This window comes from Vipera ursinii, assembly GCF_947247035.1.
Source record: "Vipera ursinii genome assembly, chromosome: 4".
NCBI lineage: Eukaryota > Metazoa > Chordata > Lepidosauria > Squamata > Viperidae > Vipera > Vipera ursinii.
The window spans coordinates 88,250,823-88,268,303 of NC_139514.1; the positions used below are offsets into that span (position 1 = coordinate 88,250,823).

The following is a 17,481-nucleotide window of genomic DNA, read 5'->3' on the forward strand; positions in this document are numbered from 1 at the left end:
GACCCTGCACCCCTGAGAAAATGCAAGGAAGATCATTAGATATGTATTGTTTTCAAAGTTTAATAAAACAACAGAAATAAAAGCTTGAGTAAAAAAAAGATGTTGCAAAATTATTCTAATCCTCAATGGACCTCCATGGGAGAGGTATGCTCAGGTAAATAGTTTTGTCTGACGCCGAAGGTCAGAAAACAAAACCCTGCAGCTTCGCTGAAACACAACCCCTAATCACTTTTTTAAAAAGAGCGAAACACACAAGGAAAAAGAGCCTAAAAGGAAGGGGGGCATTTTGATCAGGTTTTGTGTGTGTGTGTGTGCAGCGTCTGCAATTCCTCTCGGAATGCGCCCATGACACAAAAACGTGCCCTCACGAAGGTAGAAGCGCAATTTCTCCTTTTAAAGAGCGCGCGAAGACCCAGCCAGGCATGACGTAGCAGGCGCGTCACGTGATTGACTTCTTGTCTCCGTCCTTCCTCTCTTCCTCGCCCCGCCCGCTATCTAGCGTCTTTTGAACTGCGCGTGCGCGCGCTTTGAAGCCTACAGCAAGGAAAGTGGGGAGGTGTTTTCTTCTCCCTCTTCCCCTCCCCCCCCTGTTTTCTCTAGCATGGCAACCGCGGCGGTTGGGCGCGTGTTGGCGGGGGGCCGCTGCTGGAGCACAGCGGTCAAAACCAGAAAGCTGCCGGTGGGGTCGAAGGTAAGGTCCGGGGGCGGGGCTTAAGCTGTCGCGCGCATAGAACCGAAGGCGTCGTAGCGCCGTTTTCCCATGTAGCCGCCGTGCCTGCGCTCTGGGCTGTTTGGCTTCTGTCCCCCAAAAGTCTGACGTCGGGGCGGCGGTGCAGCAGAGTGAGGGGACCTAACTCCAAGCCGCCGCCGGTTTAATACCTTCCTGGGGCAAACTGAGGTGAATATGGCTGTCCGCATGCGCGCGGGGCAGTATTTCTGAAGTATCGGAATCATTTGTCTCAGGAATTGTTGGTTTGGGGACCACCGTTGAAGGCAGAAACGTCACAGGGGATCCCAGATTTCTCTACCTGCAATATCAGTTAAAAACAGATTAGTCGCAATGTTCGAAGGGATAATAGAGGTTATGATGTACTTTGCAGAAGATAAATGCGTCTGATTTCTGCGCTGCTCTATCATGTCTTTGTTTTTTTTAAAAAAAATCGGTAGTTTGAAATCTATGTCATTAAGAGAAACCTCGGGAGCTATTGAAGACCTTTGCTTGGAAGCAGAAAAACAGAATCTTAATTCATGGCAGGTGACTGAAATAATTGTGAGGTTCCTAAGACACAAGCAGTTAGGGGTGCCAGTTACTTGTCACATGTGGCATCACTGCTGCACAAGCTGCATTGGCTTCTAGTGTGCTTCAGTGTGCAATTCAAAGTGCTGGTTGTTATCTTTAAAATCCATCGTGTCATACATAGGATCAGATTACTTACAGGACCATCTCTACCCATCTAACCTGATCTGGCAGAAATGCATGCTCCAGGTATTGTTGGCTGGTGGGCCCAGAAGGAGAGCCCTTTTCTACCTTTAGAACATCACTCTACTCTGAGATTAGATTATTCCATCCCTGCTGGCCTTCTGTAAAGCCTTGAAAATTAACTTTATGCCTGAACCTGTGACCCTAGGCATGAGTTACAGCCTTTCTCCTGGTTGTGTGGATAATAGTTTAGTTTATGCCTGCTGTTATGTATTTCTATTTTTATTGCTTTTTATATTCGTGTGTGTGTGTGTGTGTTGTAAGCTGGCTAGAGTCATGTTAAGTGAGATGGGCAACTGTATGAATAGAATGAATGAATAAAAACAGTACACTTCAGAAAGACACTCAAGAAAGAACTGTTTGGGCAAATATGGCCTGACTGATTAGTAAGTTTTAAACTGAATTTAAAAAGTGAATGGGGCCAGAAATGAAATGTGTGAAGTAAGAATTTCACAAAGAATTGTAGAATTGTAGAAATCGAAAACTATTCTGTGAAAAATATATATTTTTTAAAAAACCCTCACTGGCTTGTAAAGTTATACAATTTATATTCAACATTATATAGTAATGATCAAATTGTGATAAATAATCAACTTGAACTTGAGATCTTAATACACAGAGTAAATGTGGTTTAGTAGATCAAAGTGGAAACTAGATGACACTTATGACTGGAATATACAGGTAGTCCTCGATTTACAACCACAATTGAGCCCAAAATTTCTGTTGTGAATTTAAATATTTGTTAAGTGAGTTTTGCCTCATTTTATGACTTTTCTTGCCACAGTTATTAAGTGAATGACTGCAGTTGATAAGTTAGTAACCTGGTTGTTAAGTGAATCTGGCTTTCCCATTGACTTTGCTTTTCAGAAGGTTGTAAAACGTGATTATATGACCTTGAGACACAGCAATGGTCATAAATTTGAACCAGTTGCCAAGCATTTTTATCACATGAACATGGAGATGCTGCAAAGATCGTAAGTGTGAAAAATGGTCATAAGTCACTTTTTCCAGTGCCTTTGTCACTTTGAACGGTCACTAAACGAACTAGTAAATCAAGGAGTACCTGTAGCAGTTCAGGTATATACCGTACAGTACAGCACTTCGTTCAAAAGGAACAGTAGTAGTACAAAGGGTGAACTTTTGCAAATATGTTAAAAATAATTCATTCCTGCTCAGAAATCCAAATATATGAACTTGGCAATGTTGTAGAGACTATCAGAGTTAAAATAAGTGAAGGAACAAATAAAAGTAATGCTATTGTGGTGTCTACCATTGCCTGCTCAACTAAAGAAAAGATGGGAGAGAAACTTCCAAAAACATTTTAGATCTTTCAAGAATGCATGAAAATGTAGTAATGAAAATTATAGGGAGAAAAATCATACCAAGTATGTTCTTCCAAGACTTATTCTGGATTTAAGGAATAGAGGAAGGCACAAATAGGTTCAGCTGTTCTTTACAGAAATAATCAATAAAGAAGATTAAGTTGAAAAAGTGGAAGTAGCAGGAATATTGGAGAAAAGTGACCTTGCTAGAGGTCTTGATGCTAGGGGAAAGTTGAATATAATCAAATGTGTATTGAGTTTAAAAAATAGATAATACATTCAGAATTATAACAAGTAGGAACCAATGGTAGGAAAAGATAATGAATAAAGGAGCTCAGGGTGAGTGACAGTTTATAAAGAAGATGATACTGATATACAATTGCAAGTAATTTCTATAAAAGAAAAAAGTGTGCCTTCAGATATGCTTTCACAAATATCTGAAAACAAGGACACATAAAGAAAATGAAAACAAAACACAAAGAACAGGGTCCAGATAAACTAACAGACAAAAAGTGTACCACCAGGATATTCTGAAGAACAAGACGAAGTGGTGTAACTTAAGCTTCAGTATATATTTATAAATATATTTAATATTATTTTCAAAAAGAGGAAAAATTGCACAAACTAATATAAGAGACAGTTTTCACAAAAAATCTGAAATCAGTTGTCTGTTGTCAGATCAAGAGACAATTAGAACTGTCTCACTTAAAAGAAGATGATTTCTAGTCTATTAACACCTTGTGAATAGAAGAAAGAGGAATTGGAATCTTGATCTTATTGTAAATGTAGTTTGCATTTGATACATAGCCCAGGGGTTTTTTTCATAACAGCTTATCTATAGTAAATCTATATGGAGCTTTGATCCCTGAACCTTTGTTTATTGCTTTGCAGTCCATGTTAATGTGGAAAGCCTGACAATTACAGACCAGTCAATCGGACATTGATAACTGGAAAAATTCTAGTGGAAATAACTTTAAAATCCACCTCAAGTTATCAGAAATAAATTTTGCCAGAATAGTCCTAATCTGAATTTCGGGTGGGAGGATTATTGGTAAATTGTGGAAAAGCTATACATTTTGGGGTCATCCACATGGCCATTCTTGCTTTGTTCTCTTCCCATTCCAGAACTGGAAGGGCTTCTGTTTCCCTAAATCTTGCTGTTCTCCACAATGTATACTTTCCACACATTAGAACAGCTGTACTACAAAGTGCTAAAAGGATCAATAATTGATGGATTGCCATGGCTGAAATTCATACTTCACTGTGATGTGCCTCACTTGCCATACATTCCTACTGGTTATCAGGGCATCCATCAGAGAAATGCTTTGTGCTAGTATGCTGATAAAGAGAAACTGAAATAAGGAGTGTGTTTAATTCCTTAGAAGAAAAAGTTCCCATTAGAACATTTTGGCATCAGAGGTACTATCTTAAATTCAGAGAACCTCAGAGAAGAAGAACTGGAAGAGGACTTGATATGTCGTGGCAGGCACCTAATGTAGATCTAGACCAGGGGTCGGCAACCTCGGCTCTTTTATGACTCGTGGACTTCAACTCCCAGAATTCTGGGAGTTGAAGTCCACGAGTCATAAAAGAGCCGAGGTTGCCGACCCCTGATCTAGACCCATGGTGGCGAACCTATGGCACGCGTGCCACAGCTGGCACGCAGAGCCCTCTGTGGGTACGCACGCCGTCGCCCCAGTCCTAGGTCTTCAGCTGGGTTTTATGAAACCTTTTCGCTTTAGGCCTCCACTGCTGTGTGCAAAAAAAAAAAAAAAAGGTTCAATCAATTTCAACTTCTCGCGGGGAAAAAAAATCTTGCAAAGTTGGAATTGATTGATTGAACTTTTTAGTCCCACCCAATCTGCCGTTACCACCACAGCCACGCCCACCCAATGGGCCACACCCACCCGGCACCTGATGATACTTAAGTGGGTTTTGGGTTGCAATTTGTGCACTCAGTCTCTAAAAGGTTTGCCATCAATGATCTAGACCAGGGGTCAGCAACCTGAAACAGCAAAAGAGCCACTCGCCGTTACAAAAAAAAAACCTGGGAGCTGCAAAATGTGCGCGCACACATGCACAGAACAACAGGCTTGATTGAGGAGTGGAGCCTAAGGCAAGACGTGCACCAGCCCTGCCCCTGTCCACCTCTGTTATGGACAGCTCTGCCGTCCTGGCTTTTCCTCCCTCAGAAAAGACTGCTCTCCCCCCCCCCCCCGCCCTGTGCTCTCTCTCTCTCTCTCTGGGACTTTCTTCTTTCCGCCTTTGGGCGTGAAGGTTCCAAGGGAGTGGAGGAAGAGGCCGACGGGGAGAAGGAGCTGCTGCGGCAAATCTTCCGAGGCTTTGTGAAAGAGGGAGGCGGTGGTGGGATTAAAATAAAATGGGCGGGGGGAGGTTGAGGAAACCCAGCAGAAGCCTACATCAGGGGACGAGCAAGAAAGGCAAGATCGGGGAGAGGAAGAAAGCTTTTGGGGCTTTTCCAGCTGGCAGCTGCTCCCCGTTCTCAGAAATTGCCATGGCAGGAGTGGAAAGAAGCAGGGGAACGCCTCTCTCCCCAGTCTACCAAGCAAATAAAAGTTGAATGCAGCGGCTGGCAGGCAGGGACCACGAGGAGCAGCCTGGATTGGAGGAGCAGAAGTCAACACTGCCAAAGCAAAGGAAAAAAAGACATAGGCTGACTCCTCATCTCCTGCCCTTGCTGCCTCTCTTGTCTCTCTGCCTCTCTCTCTGCCACTTAAAGCCATCCTGCACTTAAGGCCAGACCCTGTCCTTATTTTCCCCCTTCTCTCTCTCTCTCTCTCTCTCTGTTTGTGTGTGTGTGAGAGAGAGTTAGAGAGACCAAGTCCGCCGCCTCCTCCTTGTCTCCTGCCCTTGCTGCCTCTCCTGTGGAGACGCGTTTGCATCTCTCTGCCTCTCTCTCTGAAAGTGTGATATAGACCCGTCATGTAGACCAACTGTTGGTCTGAGGAAACAATGCCTGGCTGGTAATCCTAAAATGAGTTGGGCAGTGTTACATTACTGGATCCTTTTTTTCTTCTTGAGATGGTGGAGGACATCAGAAGCAGAGGAGGGCCAATCCAGAGAAGTGCCTCAAAAATAGAGAAAGGTATTTTGGGAGAAAATCTACCCTTTCCGGATGGTAATAAGATTCATCAGTCAGAGGAAGCTAGCTGCCAGTGTAACTGGCAACCAGTAAAATATCAACCAGTATCTTTGATCCATTTCTTAATTCTAAATAGTAGAATTAGACTATTTAGAAAACTGCATGGATATGCTTGTAAAAAGCTAAGAGTATGTCTTGCAAACATATACATGCTTAGAAAAGCTTTAGGCTGTACAGTTCAAAACAAGGAAAAACAGTCATTGCATTTTATGTCTCAGTTTGAGTCTGCAATCCCTTCTCTGCTTCTTATCACTAAAAATGGCCAAGAGAAGGCTGGAGAACCCAAGATTAGCCTATATAGTTATAAATAATCTTGCAAAAGAATTTGCATGAAAATAAAACTAGATGCTGCTGTTTAAATAAAAGTCTGAAGAGGAGTTTTGCATCAAGTTTTCTGTCAAAATTCTGTCAATCCACAGAAAGCCTGAGTCACAAATGCCAAACACAGGAAAAACTGCCACAAATTGTTGCCCTGAATATGCAATCAAGGCAGTCTTCAGCATTCTGTTCCCTCTTAAAGGGCTGTTGCCTTTAGCCCTTTGACCACTAGATGGCAGCAAAGGTTTGTTTCTCATAATGGCAATCTTGTGGTCAACCTGATTTCTGTTACTCAGATATAGCTGCTACTTAGGTGTTGTATTTGGTCTTCAGACATTTGGGAAATAGGATTGAGCTGTAGGCTGCTGTGCTGTCAGTTGCATTCACACAATTTTTCCAAAATGCTTATTGGTCTATCCAGGACTCATCATATCAACAGCAAAGACTTAGAATGCCTTTATGACTTGCTTGCCATCTAGCAGTCATTTGGATTTGTACAGTTGAATACAGGCACTAGAGGAGTGTTGCTGAAATGCTGGAAGTGAAGATGGTTTTGCTGTAGATGTGTGTAGATGGATAGTTCATCCTTCTCTTCAAAATAAAGTGCATAAAGTAGCTGTGCGAGCCATGATTCTGGTCTCCTTTGCTGTCAGAGCAAAGGGGCTCCCTGTACTTTCCCAGCCTCCTTCCCACCTTCTATCCCTAACACTTAAAGAAGGCTCCCTGGACTACCACCTTATATACATGTCTCTAATGAAAATCTGATCTAGAGCAAAAGTCATGAAGTGCAATGTCCGTCAGTTGTTTTAAGTTGCACCCTCCGTTAGTTAAGGCAGCAAACACTTTTATATCAATCATTTAAGTTATCTTTATGGAAAATGCACATAAAGTACAAAGAAAGTGTCTGCAGCAACTGGGATCCTGGTCTCCTTCACAACTAAAATGGTACTGCAAAACACCAGTAGAGCTGATCAAGGAGATCATCTCACAGTAGACCTGCAGAACCAATAGGATCTGAACTGATTGCTGCCCCCAACCATGTCCATGTGCTTTAGCATATCAACATGAGAAGTCTTATGCTGACATATCATGAGAAATGACTCTAATTAATTTTAATTTAATTTAATTTAATTAGATTTATATACCGCCCTTTCCCGAAGGACTCAGGGCAGTTTACAGGGCATTTTAAAATTACACCAATACAAATACAAAAGTTAAAAGAAAATTAAAAAGATTAAATTATCCCTGAGAATAAAACCCCAGTTAAAATTCTCAGCCTGGGCCAGAGAGCTCAAAGAGCCAAGTCTTCAGGTCCCGGCGGAATGAACGCAGGTCAGGGGCAGTCCTGAGCTCCACGGGCAGCTGGTTCCAGAGGGCAGGCGCACCCACAGAGAAGGCCCTCCCCCTGGGTGTTATCCGCCGGCAATCTTTTACCGGCGGCACCCTGAGAAGACCCTCCCTGTGCGAGCGCACTGGACGAAGGGAACTTGATGCTGGCAGCAGGTGTTCCCTCAAATATCCTGGACCCAAGCCATTTAGGGCTTTATAGGTCATCACCAGTACCTTGAATCTCACCCGGAGGGCAACCGGAAGCCAATGTAGCTCACGGAGTAGAGGTGTTACATGGGAGTATCGGGAAAACTCCATCACAACTCGCGCGGCCGCATTCTGCACCAGTTGAAGCCTCCGAGTGATCCTCAAGGGCAGCCCCATGTAGAGAGTGTTGCAGTAGTCTAAATGGGAGGTCACGAGCGCATGAGTGACTGTGCGTAGGGCACCTCGGTCCAAGTAGGGTCGCAACTGGCGCACCAGGCGAACCTGGGCAAAAGCCCCCCTGGTCACGGCTCCTATATAATCTTCAAAATTGAGCCGTGAGTCCAGGAGGACGCCCAAGTTGCGAGCCCTATCAACGGGGGGGGGTAACACCTCACCCCCCATCGTTAAAGGTGGAATAGTTTGGTTAGCCCGAGATGCCGATATGCACAGCCACTCAGTCTTGGCAGAATTGAGACGAAGCCTGTTTCTCCCCATCCAGACCTGGACTGCCTCCAGGCAACGGGACATCACGGCGAGGGCATCGCTGGGTTGGTTCGGGGTGGAGAAAAAAAGTTGGGTATCATCAGCGTACTGATGATACCCCACCCTGAAACCACGAATGACCTCGCCCAGCGGCTTCATATAGATGTTGAACAGGAGGGGCGAGAGAACCGACCCCTGAGGAACGCCACAAACGAGAGGCCTCGGGGTGGATCTCTGCCCTCCTGTCAACACCGACTGCGAGCGGCCCAGGAGATAGGAGGAGAACTACCGTAAAACGGTGCCTCCCACTCCCAGCCCCCTGAGACGCCGCAGTAGGATACCATGGTCGATGGTATCGAAAGCCGCTGAGAGATCTAATAGGACTAGGACAGAGGAGCAACCCTGTCCCGAGCCCGCCAGAGATAATTCACCAGCACGACCAATGCCGTCTCTGTGCTGTGCCCGGGCCTGAAACCCGATTGGTACGGGTCCAGATAATCAGTTTCCTCCAGGAACAGAGGAAGCTGATGCGCCACCACGCTCTCAACAACCTTCGCCAGAAAGCGAAGGTTGGAGACTGGACGATAATTATTTAAAACAGCCGGGTCCAGGGCAGGCTTTTTGAGGAGGGGGTCTCACCACCGCCTCCTTCAAGGTGGCGGGAAAGACACCCTCCTTCAAAGAAGCAGTTATTACTGCCTGGAACCAGCCTCGTGTCCCCTCCCGAGCCGCATAAACCAGCCAGGAGGGGCACGGATCCAACAAACAAGTGGTGGAGCTCAGCCTCCACATGATCCTGTCCACATCATCAGGGGAAACAGGATCGAATTCAGTCCAGATAACATGCTCAAGACCGTCCGATTCTTCCACGTCAGACTCCGCCCAGTCAGAGTCCAAACCGGCCTGGATCTGAGCGATTTTGTCCGTCAGATGATGACTAAACTCCTCGGCCCGTCCCTGCAAGGGATCCTCCCTCACCTCCTGGTTAAGAAGTGAGTGAGTCACCCTAAACAGGGCGGCCAGGCGATTATCTGCGGATGCAATGAGGGCGACTCTTCCAGGCGATTATCTGCGGATGCAATGAGGGCGACTCTTCCATGATGGAACACTTAAAGCACTCTTTACACTGCCTTAGCCGTGGGCCTATGATAAAATAGAGGTGACAGCTTGAAGATACATCCTTGAAAGTGATGTAGCTGTGGTTAAGATGCTGAATTTGTCGCCTGGGAGGTTGGCAATTTGAGAACCGAGCGTGGGCGACAGAATGAACTCCCATTATTTGCCCCAGCTCCTGCCAACCTAGCAGTTTGAAAGCATACAAATGCAAGTAGATAAATAGGTACGACTTTGGTGGAAGGTAGCAGCATTCCATGTACCTCGGTCAGACACGACTGGACAAGAAAAATCTAGATAAGAGCTTGTTAAAAACAACAAGGAAACCTTTATTTTATGTGTACATGGCCTCTATACCGTATTTCTCCAAAAATAAGACCGGGTCTTTTTTTTCTTTTTTTCTCCTCCAAAAGAGGCACCAGGTCTTATTTTCAGGGGATGTCTTTTATACTCACCTCCGGCACTGACAGCCCCGCCCAGCTGGTCTATTTCTGCAGCTGAGGGAGCAGCTTCATTCTGCAGCTACATTCCGGCCTGCATTTCACAGTCAGGCCTTATTGGAAGGCCTATGCAGCCGAGTACCGAACTATGGATTGGTATGCAGTGGCCTTCTAGAAAAGCCTGTGACTGAGAAATGCAGGCCTGGCTGCAAAAGACCCCACAGAAGAAGTGGGCCGGTGAGAGGCCTGGCTGCCAGGAAAGTGGGTGTGGGGCAGCCCTAGCTTGACTTTTAGGTTTGTGCCTTGCCCCCAAAGTAGGGCTTATTTTTTGGGGTAGGGCTTATATTATGCCCACCCCAAAAAAATTAAGCTAGGTCTTATTTTGAGGGTAGGACTTACTTTCAGGGAAACGGTATTGGCTTACAAGAAATGTCATATACTACAAGTAATTCTCAATAATGGCAAGTGGGACCAACATTTCCAAAATAAGTAATATAGTTATATTGCTGAAGTTGAAATTCCTTATGCCAAATTCCAAGATAAATTTACAAGTTCTATTGATTTTTAACAAGAAAAATCTGGATAAGAGCTTGTTAGAAACAAGGAAACCTTTACCTTTTTTATGTGTACATGGCCTCTATATTGACTAGTAAGAAATGTCATATAGTAATTCTCAATAATGGTAAGTGGGACCAACATTTCCACCACTAAGCAATACAGTTGTAAAGTTTGATGTCACCTAATGTAATTTTAGGATGAAGCCTAATCCCAACCCTTCTGGAATTAAAATCAATTTCTCTCATCTGTTTCCCTAAAGTGATACTTAGCAAATACGGCAACTTTACTTTTACATTTGCTCAATTAAAATCAATTTAATTTGTATTGGAAAAGATATATTTAAAATTCTGCAGAGCAGGGAAATAAAATGGATATGTGTCCAGTACTATCTAAAAAGTATGAGCTGAATGGGCATATTTTCTAAATTGTTTAGCTTAATCTATTGGATATAGCAGCCAAATTGCACCTTCCAAGTTCTGTGGGCTTTCTTCACTTGTGTCTTTCCGTGGAGACAACTTCAATAATCTGTTTATAGAATAATTAGACTGCTGAGAAGCTTTGTTAATATGAACACAGGACAAATAAAGAAGTGCATGAAGATGGCTCTTTGCCAAGTTTGAGCCATTACTGCTTTGCCAGTGCTGCTTCTCTTCTTTTGGCAGAGTGCTTGATTGAAATTACAGTTGTCTTACCCACTGATTATCTTGGTAAAAGAAAAACAAATCTGTCTAGCCATATCTTGCCATCTTCCACAAAAGCTGGAAGATAACTGCCTTTGAGAATCATTGTTTTGAGCAGGAAATGTACTTGCTATGATGCACTAGGGTTTTAAGACAGAAGGAATAAATTGTTCAGCTTCTGAATCAGGATTTTTAAATGGCCTATCTAGGTCTATATGGTAAATGGTAGAAAAATATGCTCAAAATTCTTCATCTGAAGTTGTAAAAAAAGTTAGAAACTTCTAACACTAGTTCTACTGTTCGTCTTTCCTTGATTTAGACCCTCTAGGTCACGGGTGTCAAATTCGTCACGTGACGTGTCGCGATGTATCAAAACTTTTTTTGCATTTCCGGAGCTAGAGTGGGCGCAGCCTCAGCATGATGCAACTGGCCCGCGGGCCGGCAGTTTGACACCCCTGCTCTCGGTGCTTTAATATAGCCACAGTAGTTGATGTCCAACATACTAAAAATGTTGTATTCCAAAATGTCTGGAGGACAAGTTAAAAAAAAAGTGATACAATTCTTGCATCAGGTATTTATTACTGAGATTGTATTTTACAAATTGTTTTCCTTTAAACTTCTTTCAGAATAAATAATACCAGAATTCAGAAGAAATGCAGAATCAGTGCAAGAACTGTCCATTGTTTTTATAGCTGCTCACTAAAGTAAATATGTGATAGATTGAGCTGTTGAGGTGACATTTGGCATCCTGAGTATCTTGATTTTTAGCAGCAATAAAATCTTGAGTAAACCCCTTATTACCCTCTCATAGGCTTCTGTGTTCTAGATTAGAAGCAATACACACAACAGTTTTCCTTTCTCTGCACATACTTATCAAACTCTCACAGGTACACTTTGCCTGATTATTAGTTATTTTCAGTAGGACCACTTAAATGAGTCATGCCTTAGTGTTTGAGGCAGGCAGTTTGCAAAAATAAATGGTAACTTGTTTCACTGTGACATCTGTTCCAAACACAAAGTGTATTAGGAAAGAATAGCCCTTAATGAGAATTCATTTAAAAGGCAGATGCCAGGTATTTTTCAAGCAATCATTAATCTTGCTACCACACTTATTTGTGGTATGCTTGCCTTAGAAGGTTGCTATTAAAAGTAGTAAAATTTACTACTAGTAATATTACTACTGTTACTAGGTTCCTATAATTTCAAGTCCATAAATAATATTTAATATTGAAATACATATTTTCATACGAACAATATGAATTGGATTATTTTATATGAAGATTTGAATCATACATGGATTGGTGCAATTTAGCTTCAGAAAAAACTTCAGATGAATTTCTTAATGAGGATTTGCTGTAGGACACACTATTAGTAAGTGTTTCAAGCTGATAACAAGCAAAGGAACTTTTTTCAACAAAGCTAATTTTTACTTCTACATGTTATACAGCACTAGTGTGTTTTAGGATTTTTTTTTCAAAGTAGCTGTTCATGTTGGTCTTCCTCAGACATTAAAAGTCTTCCAGATATATTTGCCTATGTGCTTCCCAAGCCTTTGTTTGCTTGTTTATTTAATTTTATTGGCTACCCAATTCCAATGGACTCTGTTAATGATGTTAAATTAATTCAAAATACTATTGTTTTAATCTTTATTATATTGAATAATCAAGCATGGAGAAGACAAAAAATGTGTATCATTTTTTCTTGGGCAAGTCCAAATAAGCCAGTACTGGAATGTCTTTTAAATTTGTATGCTGGTTTTGCAATACTCAATGTAATTGATTTTTATTAACAAAAAACTTTTCACCAAACCTAGCATTCTCATTTATACGGGGGAGGTACAAACAGATTCTCTTCTGAATAGATTGTTTTATGAGGTTTGATAGTGAGGGAAGATAAGAGACATGGGTATTTCTTGACTTACAACTAACTATTTGTTTAGTGATTGAGATTTCAACACTAAAAGTGAATTGCAACTGCTGGACCATTACAGTGATTCCCCCCATCCCTGGCCACGTAATCAAAATTCAGGCACTTGGCAACTGGCATGACTTTGACTTATGACCATCATTGACCACAAAATTTCCATTGTTAAGCAAGCAGTGGTTAGATGAATTTTGCCCCACGTATACTTTGTGATAGTTTGATTGTTATTAATATAGTAAAAATATTACTCACTTGTGGATTTTGGTATTTATTTTTTTGATTTATAAGCTTCCCAACTCAAAAGTAAAATTTCTTTGGTCTAGACCAGGGCTTTTCAACCTTTTCATGCATTGTACCACTTTTAGGATATGGCAACATCCGAGTACCACCAGTTGCCTAGCAAGGTGTCAAAAACTTAATGACCAAAAAAAGGAAAAAAAAGTGATGTACAGGTAGTCCTAGACTTACAACAGTTCACTTAGTAACTGTTCGAAGTTACAGTGGCACTGAAAAAAGTTCCCCCAAGCCACAGCCGAGCAAGACACCTGCCTGCCCGCCTGGCGGCGCTCTTCCTCCTGTCCAAGGTTTTCATTGTTGTGAACATTTCTGTTGAGGATTGGCAGGGGTAGGGTGGGGTGGGGGGTGTGTGTTTCGTTTTTATTCTCCCCGTCTGCTGGGTGGTTGCAGCAGTTTTTGGTCACTTCACATGATCCTGGAACACTGACCGTCATAAATATGAATCAGTTGCCAAGCATCTGAATGTAAATCACAAGACCCTGGAGATGCTGCAACATTCCAGCTGATCGCTGCTTCTTCTAGGCTCAGCAGAAGTGCCAGGAACAGTGCCGAGCTCCAGCTGGAGCCTGGCGCTGATCCTGACACTTCCACTGAGCCCTGACAGCCCCAAAGAAGCGCTGATCCTGGCGCTTCCGCTGAGCCCTGACAGCCCTGCAGATCCAGCCATCTCTCACACAGGCTTGTGTGGTGCTGCCACTGGTTCAGCTCATTCCCCTCCCCCACTACCACTTTTCTAGGATGGTTGTGTACCACCTGCCAGGTGCCAATGTACCACAGGTGGTACCCGTACCACTGGTTGAAAAGCTCTGGTCTAGACCTCAGGTGGACAACTTAGAGCTTCCAAACCCTATTTTATGGATGTTGAGAATTCCTGTGTCCACAATGACAGGAGACAAAAAAGATTGCAAAACTCCAAATAACTATTAAATGGCAGCAATTAGCAACGGTTTTTTTAGGCCATCTAGACTATGTAGATTTTTGCAATTTAGATATGGTAACACTAAGTTATCTGATTTTGAGATAAAAGAAGATAAAAGACAAAACATGTAGTTTAAAAAAGACATGAAGCTTTAAAAAAAACAGTCACTTCAAAACTTTACCTCCCTCAACCCTCCAAAATGTTACTTGTGATCCTTTAGCAGCTCCACAGCGTCTGCCTGTGGTTGAACTGTAATATATTTCCCTTATATGTATGTGAGATGCATCGGTATGCATGTGTGTGTGTGCACAGTGTATTTATTATATTCTTCGTTTCATCATCAAATCAGAGTGATACATAAAAATGCAGATAAAGTCTCATGCAGGTACTAATGAAGCCAAGGCTTGTTTAACTTCAGCAGAATTGTGGTATCATGTATCTTCAGATGTTAATGAATGTTACTATTTTTAAAAGCTTCGTTGTGCTTTTTCTTCTAGATGGTAAGGCTAATCTGCATTACCACTCCAGCATCACAGAAGAAAAGTAATGTTCCTCCAGGACCTATACAGTACACAGAATCTTTTATTAAAAAACAGATTGAAGAGTTCAACATAGGAAAGAGACATTTAGCGAACATGATGGGAGAAGATCCAGAAAGTTTTACCCAAGAGGATATTGATGTAAGTATGGTTGCGCAGTTGGAGAAGTAATTTACTGCAGAGCTTCAGAATTGAAAGCTCTTTGCTTCAGCATGAGTCTCTCAGCTCTCTGTGAATTTTAATCGAACTGTCAGCATACCAGAGAATACTATTGTACATAGAAAACATTACAGTGATGGCTTTGAATAGAGATTCTACCCCTACTACTGTGCAAGGTCAGGCTTCACAGGGTAGAACTCTATACTCCATCTTGGTAAAGCACAGCATGTTCTTTTAAAAACTACTAATGGATAATCCCCTTGATCTGAGTTCGTTAAGAGTCACTATTGGGGTTTATAAAAGCATTTTGAAGCATTTATCTATAATTTGACCTGCTAGGTATATTTATGCTGGGGGGTTCACATATGATACTATAACAACCAGCAACTCAAGTGACCTTTTCCTAAGGCCAATGTTTTGAGCAGCAGCTATTGCACCCTGTTTTAGAGGTTGATCATGGGAATTTATTTCTGATCAAACATGTCTAAAACTAGACTCTTGTTTCACTTTAATTTCTTATTTCAGTAAGTATTGGGTAGTGAGCCAAAAGCCTGTAAACATATTTTTAGTATTACTTCTGCTAGATTATCTGTTTTATAACATTTTATGGACATTTTAAATAAAACTACCAAATTTAACGCTACCTCTCTTCTAACCTAATTCTCCCTCATTTCTTTTTAAATGATTTTTATAGTTGAGTATCAGACTATGGCAAAGCTTGATTGGTTTGATGATAAATTAAATTCCGCATACTTCTAAAGATGGAATGATAGGACAAATAAGGAAGAAATATTATCATTGTACCCTGTTTCTTAGCACTGGAAAACATCTAGCTGATTACTATTGAAAACTGAATACTATGCTGGTATTCTTTTTTTTTTTTTTGGCAAGGCAATTCTTATATTTCACTTTCATTTTTTAAAATTATGTCTTTTAATTCTCTTGTTAGTGTATTTTCTTTCTTTAAATAACACTGTGGAGGTGTACAATTCTAATATCTGAAACTAAATTGTCTTACAGGACTTGAACAAAAGGATCATTTTATAGTTTGTTAGCAGTATGGTTCAAGTTTTGACCTTTCTGCTAAGTACATCAGCAAGAAGCCCTATTTATATAGGATTCCATAGTTCTCAAGGTGACTGTACTGAGGCATATGCTTACAGGGCCATACCAGCATTTAAATCCTTATAATGAGTTGCCAATTATTTAGTCTTAAATATATACATGTTATTTAATTTACTAAGGGTAAAAATGATTTTTTGGGCATGGTTAGAATGTTTCAGGAGCTCTAATTTCCTCTTGAATCCAAGCAACATGTACCACAGCAGTCAGTAATACATAATATATTCCCTATTTTTATTATTTATTTTTCACAAAATTCAGCTTTTCATAGTTAAAATATAGTTCCAAAGTTTATGCTTCCAACTTCACAGTTCTTCCAAAGAAGAAAGGAATAATAAGTTGGAAGGTGTGATCACTCAGAAGAAGGATAAAGCAAGCTTGGACCTTCATTAGGCATGAACAATTGTTCAGATTTATTTCAAGGCTTGTGAAAAAGTGGGAAAAAGTCAAAATCAAGCTTCATTAAAGTGTATGAAGAAAATTCTTAGGAGTTTTGTTAGCATAATCTAGTGATTGCAAATAATTATGTGACTGCTGGAATTAGAAATATCAAAAGGACTGAAATGTTATTTTATCAAACATAAAATGAAAATATTGAGAAAATGAAATTTAAAACATGTTTTTCTGGCTCATCTATGATGTTCATTGGAATTTAAGTATCCATCCTCCAATTCTTATGTTCCTCTTGCAGAAACACTTCTGCTTCTATGTTACCCGAGTATCTCCTTAATATCTTTATTTTTTAATATCTTTTTTTAGCATTTGAGTAGAGATGCTGAAAAGAAATGTCTGGCACTTTGACCAGTTTCTTAACCTATTTTGTTAAAGAATACTGATTTGGCCCACAACTTAGGGACCTGGTAAGGAGAGGAAATTTTTTAAAAGCAAAACAAAAACAAAACAAATAATGTTTGTTTATGTAGTACTATGATAATATATACCTATCTCCCAGCTGTTTTTTCCATACTTGATTAATTGAAGTCTTCAGTATGGTCAGTGAAACATCTAATGGAAGGGGAAGTATGGGAAAAACAAAGCGTGTTTGATTACCCACCTTTTCTTTGCAAGTAGTGCCTTCCCATCCAACTTCTTTTTTATAGATTGGCTTACCAGTACTCATATGATAGCACAGCTTACTCCCAAGCAATCTGTATCCTGTTTTTCTTGGGACTTAGCAGAAATGAAGGAAAATATGACAATTTTTAACAGACAAGAAAGCGGCATCTTGAGCATCGAAAAGCATTTCAAATCTAGACCAAAGCCAATGGCTCCCAGAATTGGGGAGACGGAGTAAAATCTAGTCATAACATAATTTACCTCAACTATTCTAGGATATCATTGTTTCCTCAAGAAAATGGGTGTATATTCTGAAAATATTATATTTGAAATGAACTCATTTTTTTTCTTTTAAAATGATGTCAAGAAAGAA

General features: G+C 41.2%; 1 protein-coding gene across 3 annotated transcripts in view; it reads left to right on the forward strand.

Moving 5' to 3' along the window:
• The first annotated feature begins 505 nt into the window (after positions 1 to 505).
• Positions 506 to 17,481, forward strand: part of MRPS9 (mitochondrial ribosomal protein S9) — a 45,450-nt gene continuing 28,474 nt past the window's right edge. For 2 of the 3 annotated variants that reach the window (XM_083363021.1, XM_083363022.1), the window contains exons 1-2: positions 506 to 691; positions 14,730 to 14,912. In XM_083363021.1, coding sequence (XP_083219147.1) covers positions 602 to 691; positions 14,730 to 14,912 — 273 coding nt within the window. In that variant the 5' untranslated portion in view covers positions 506 to 601. The other variant, XM_083363023.1, reaches the window with a different exon arrangement.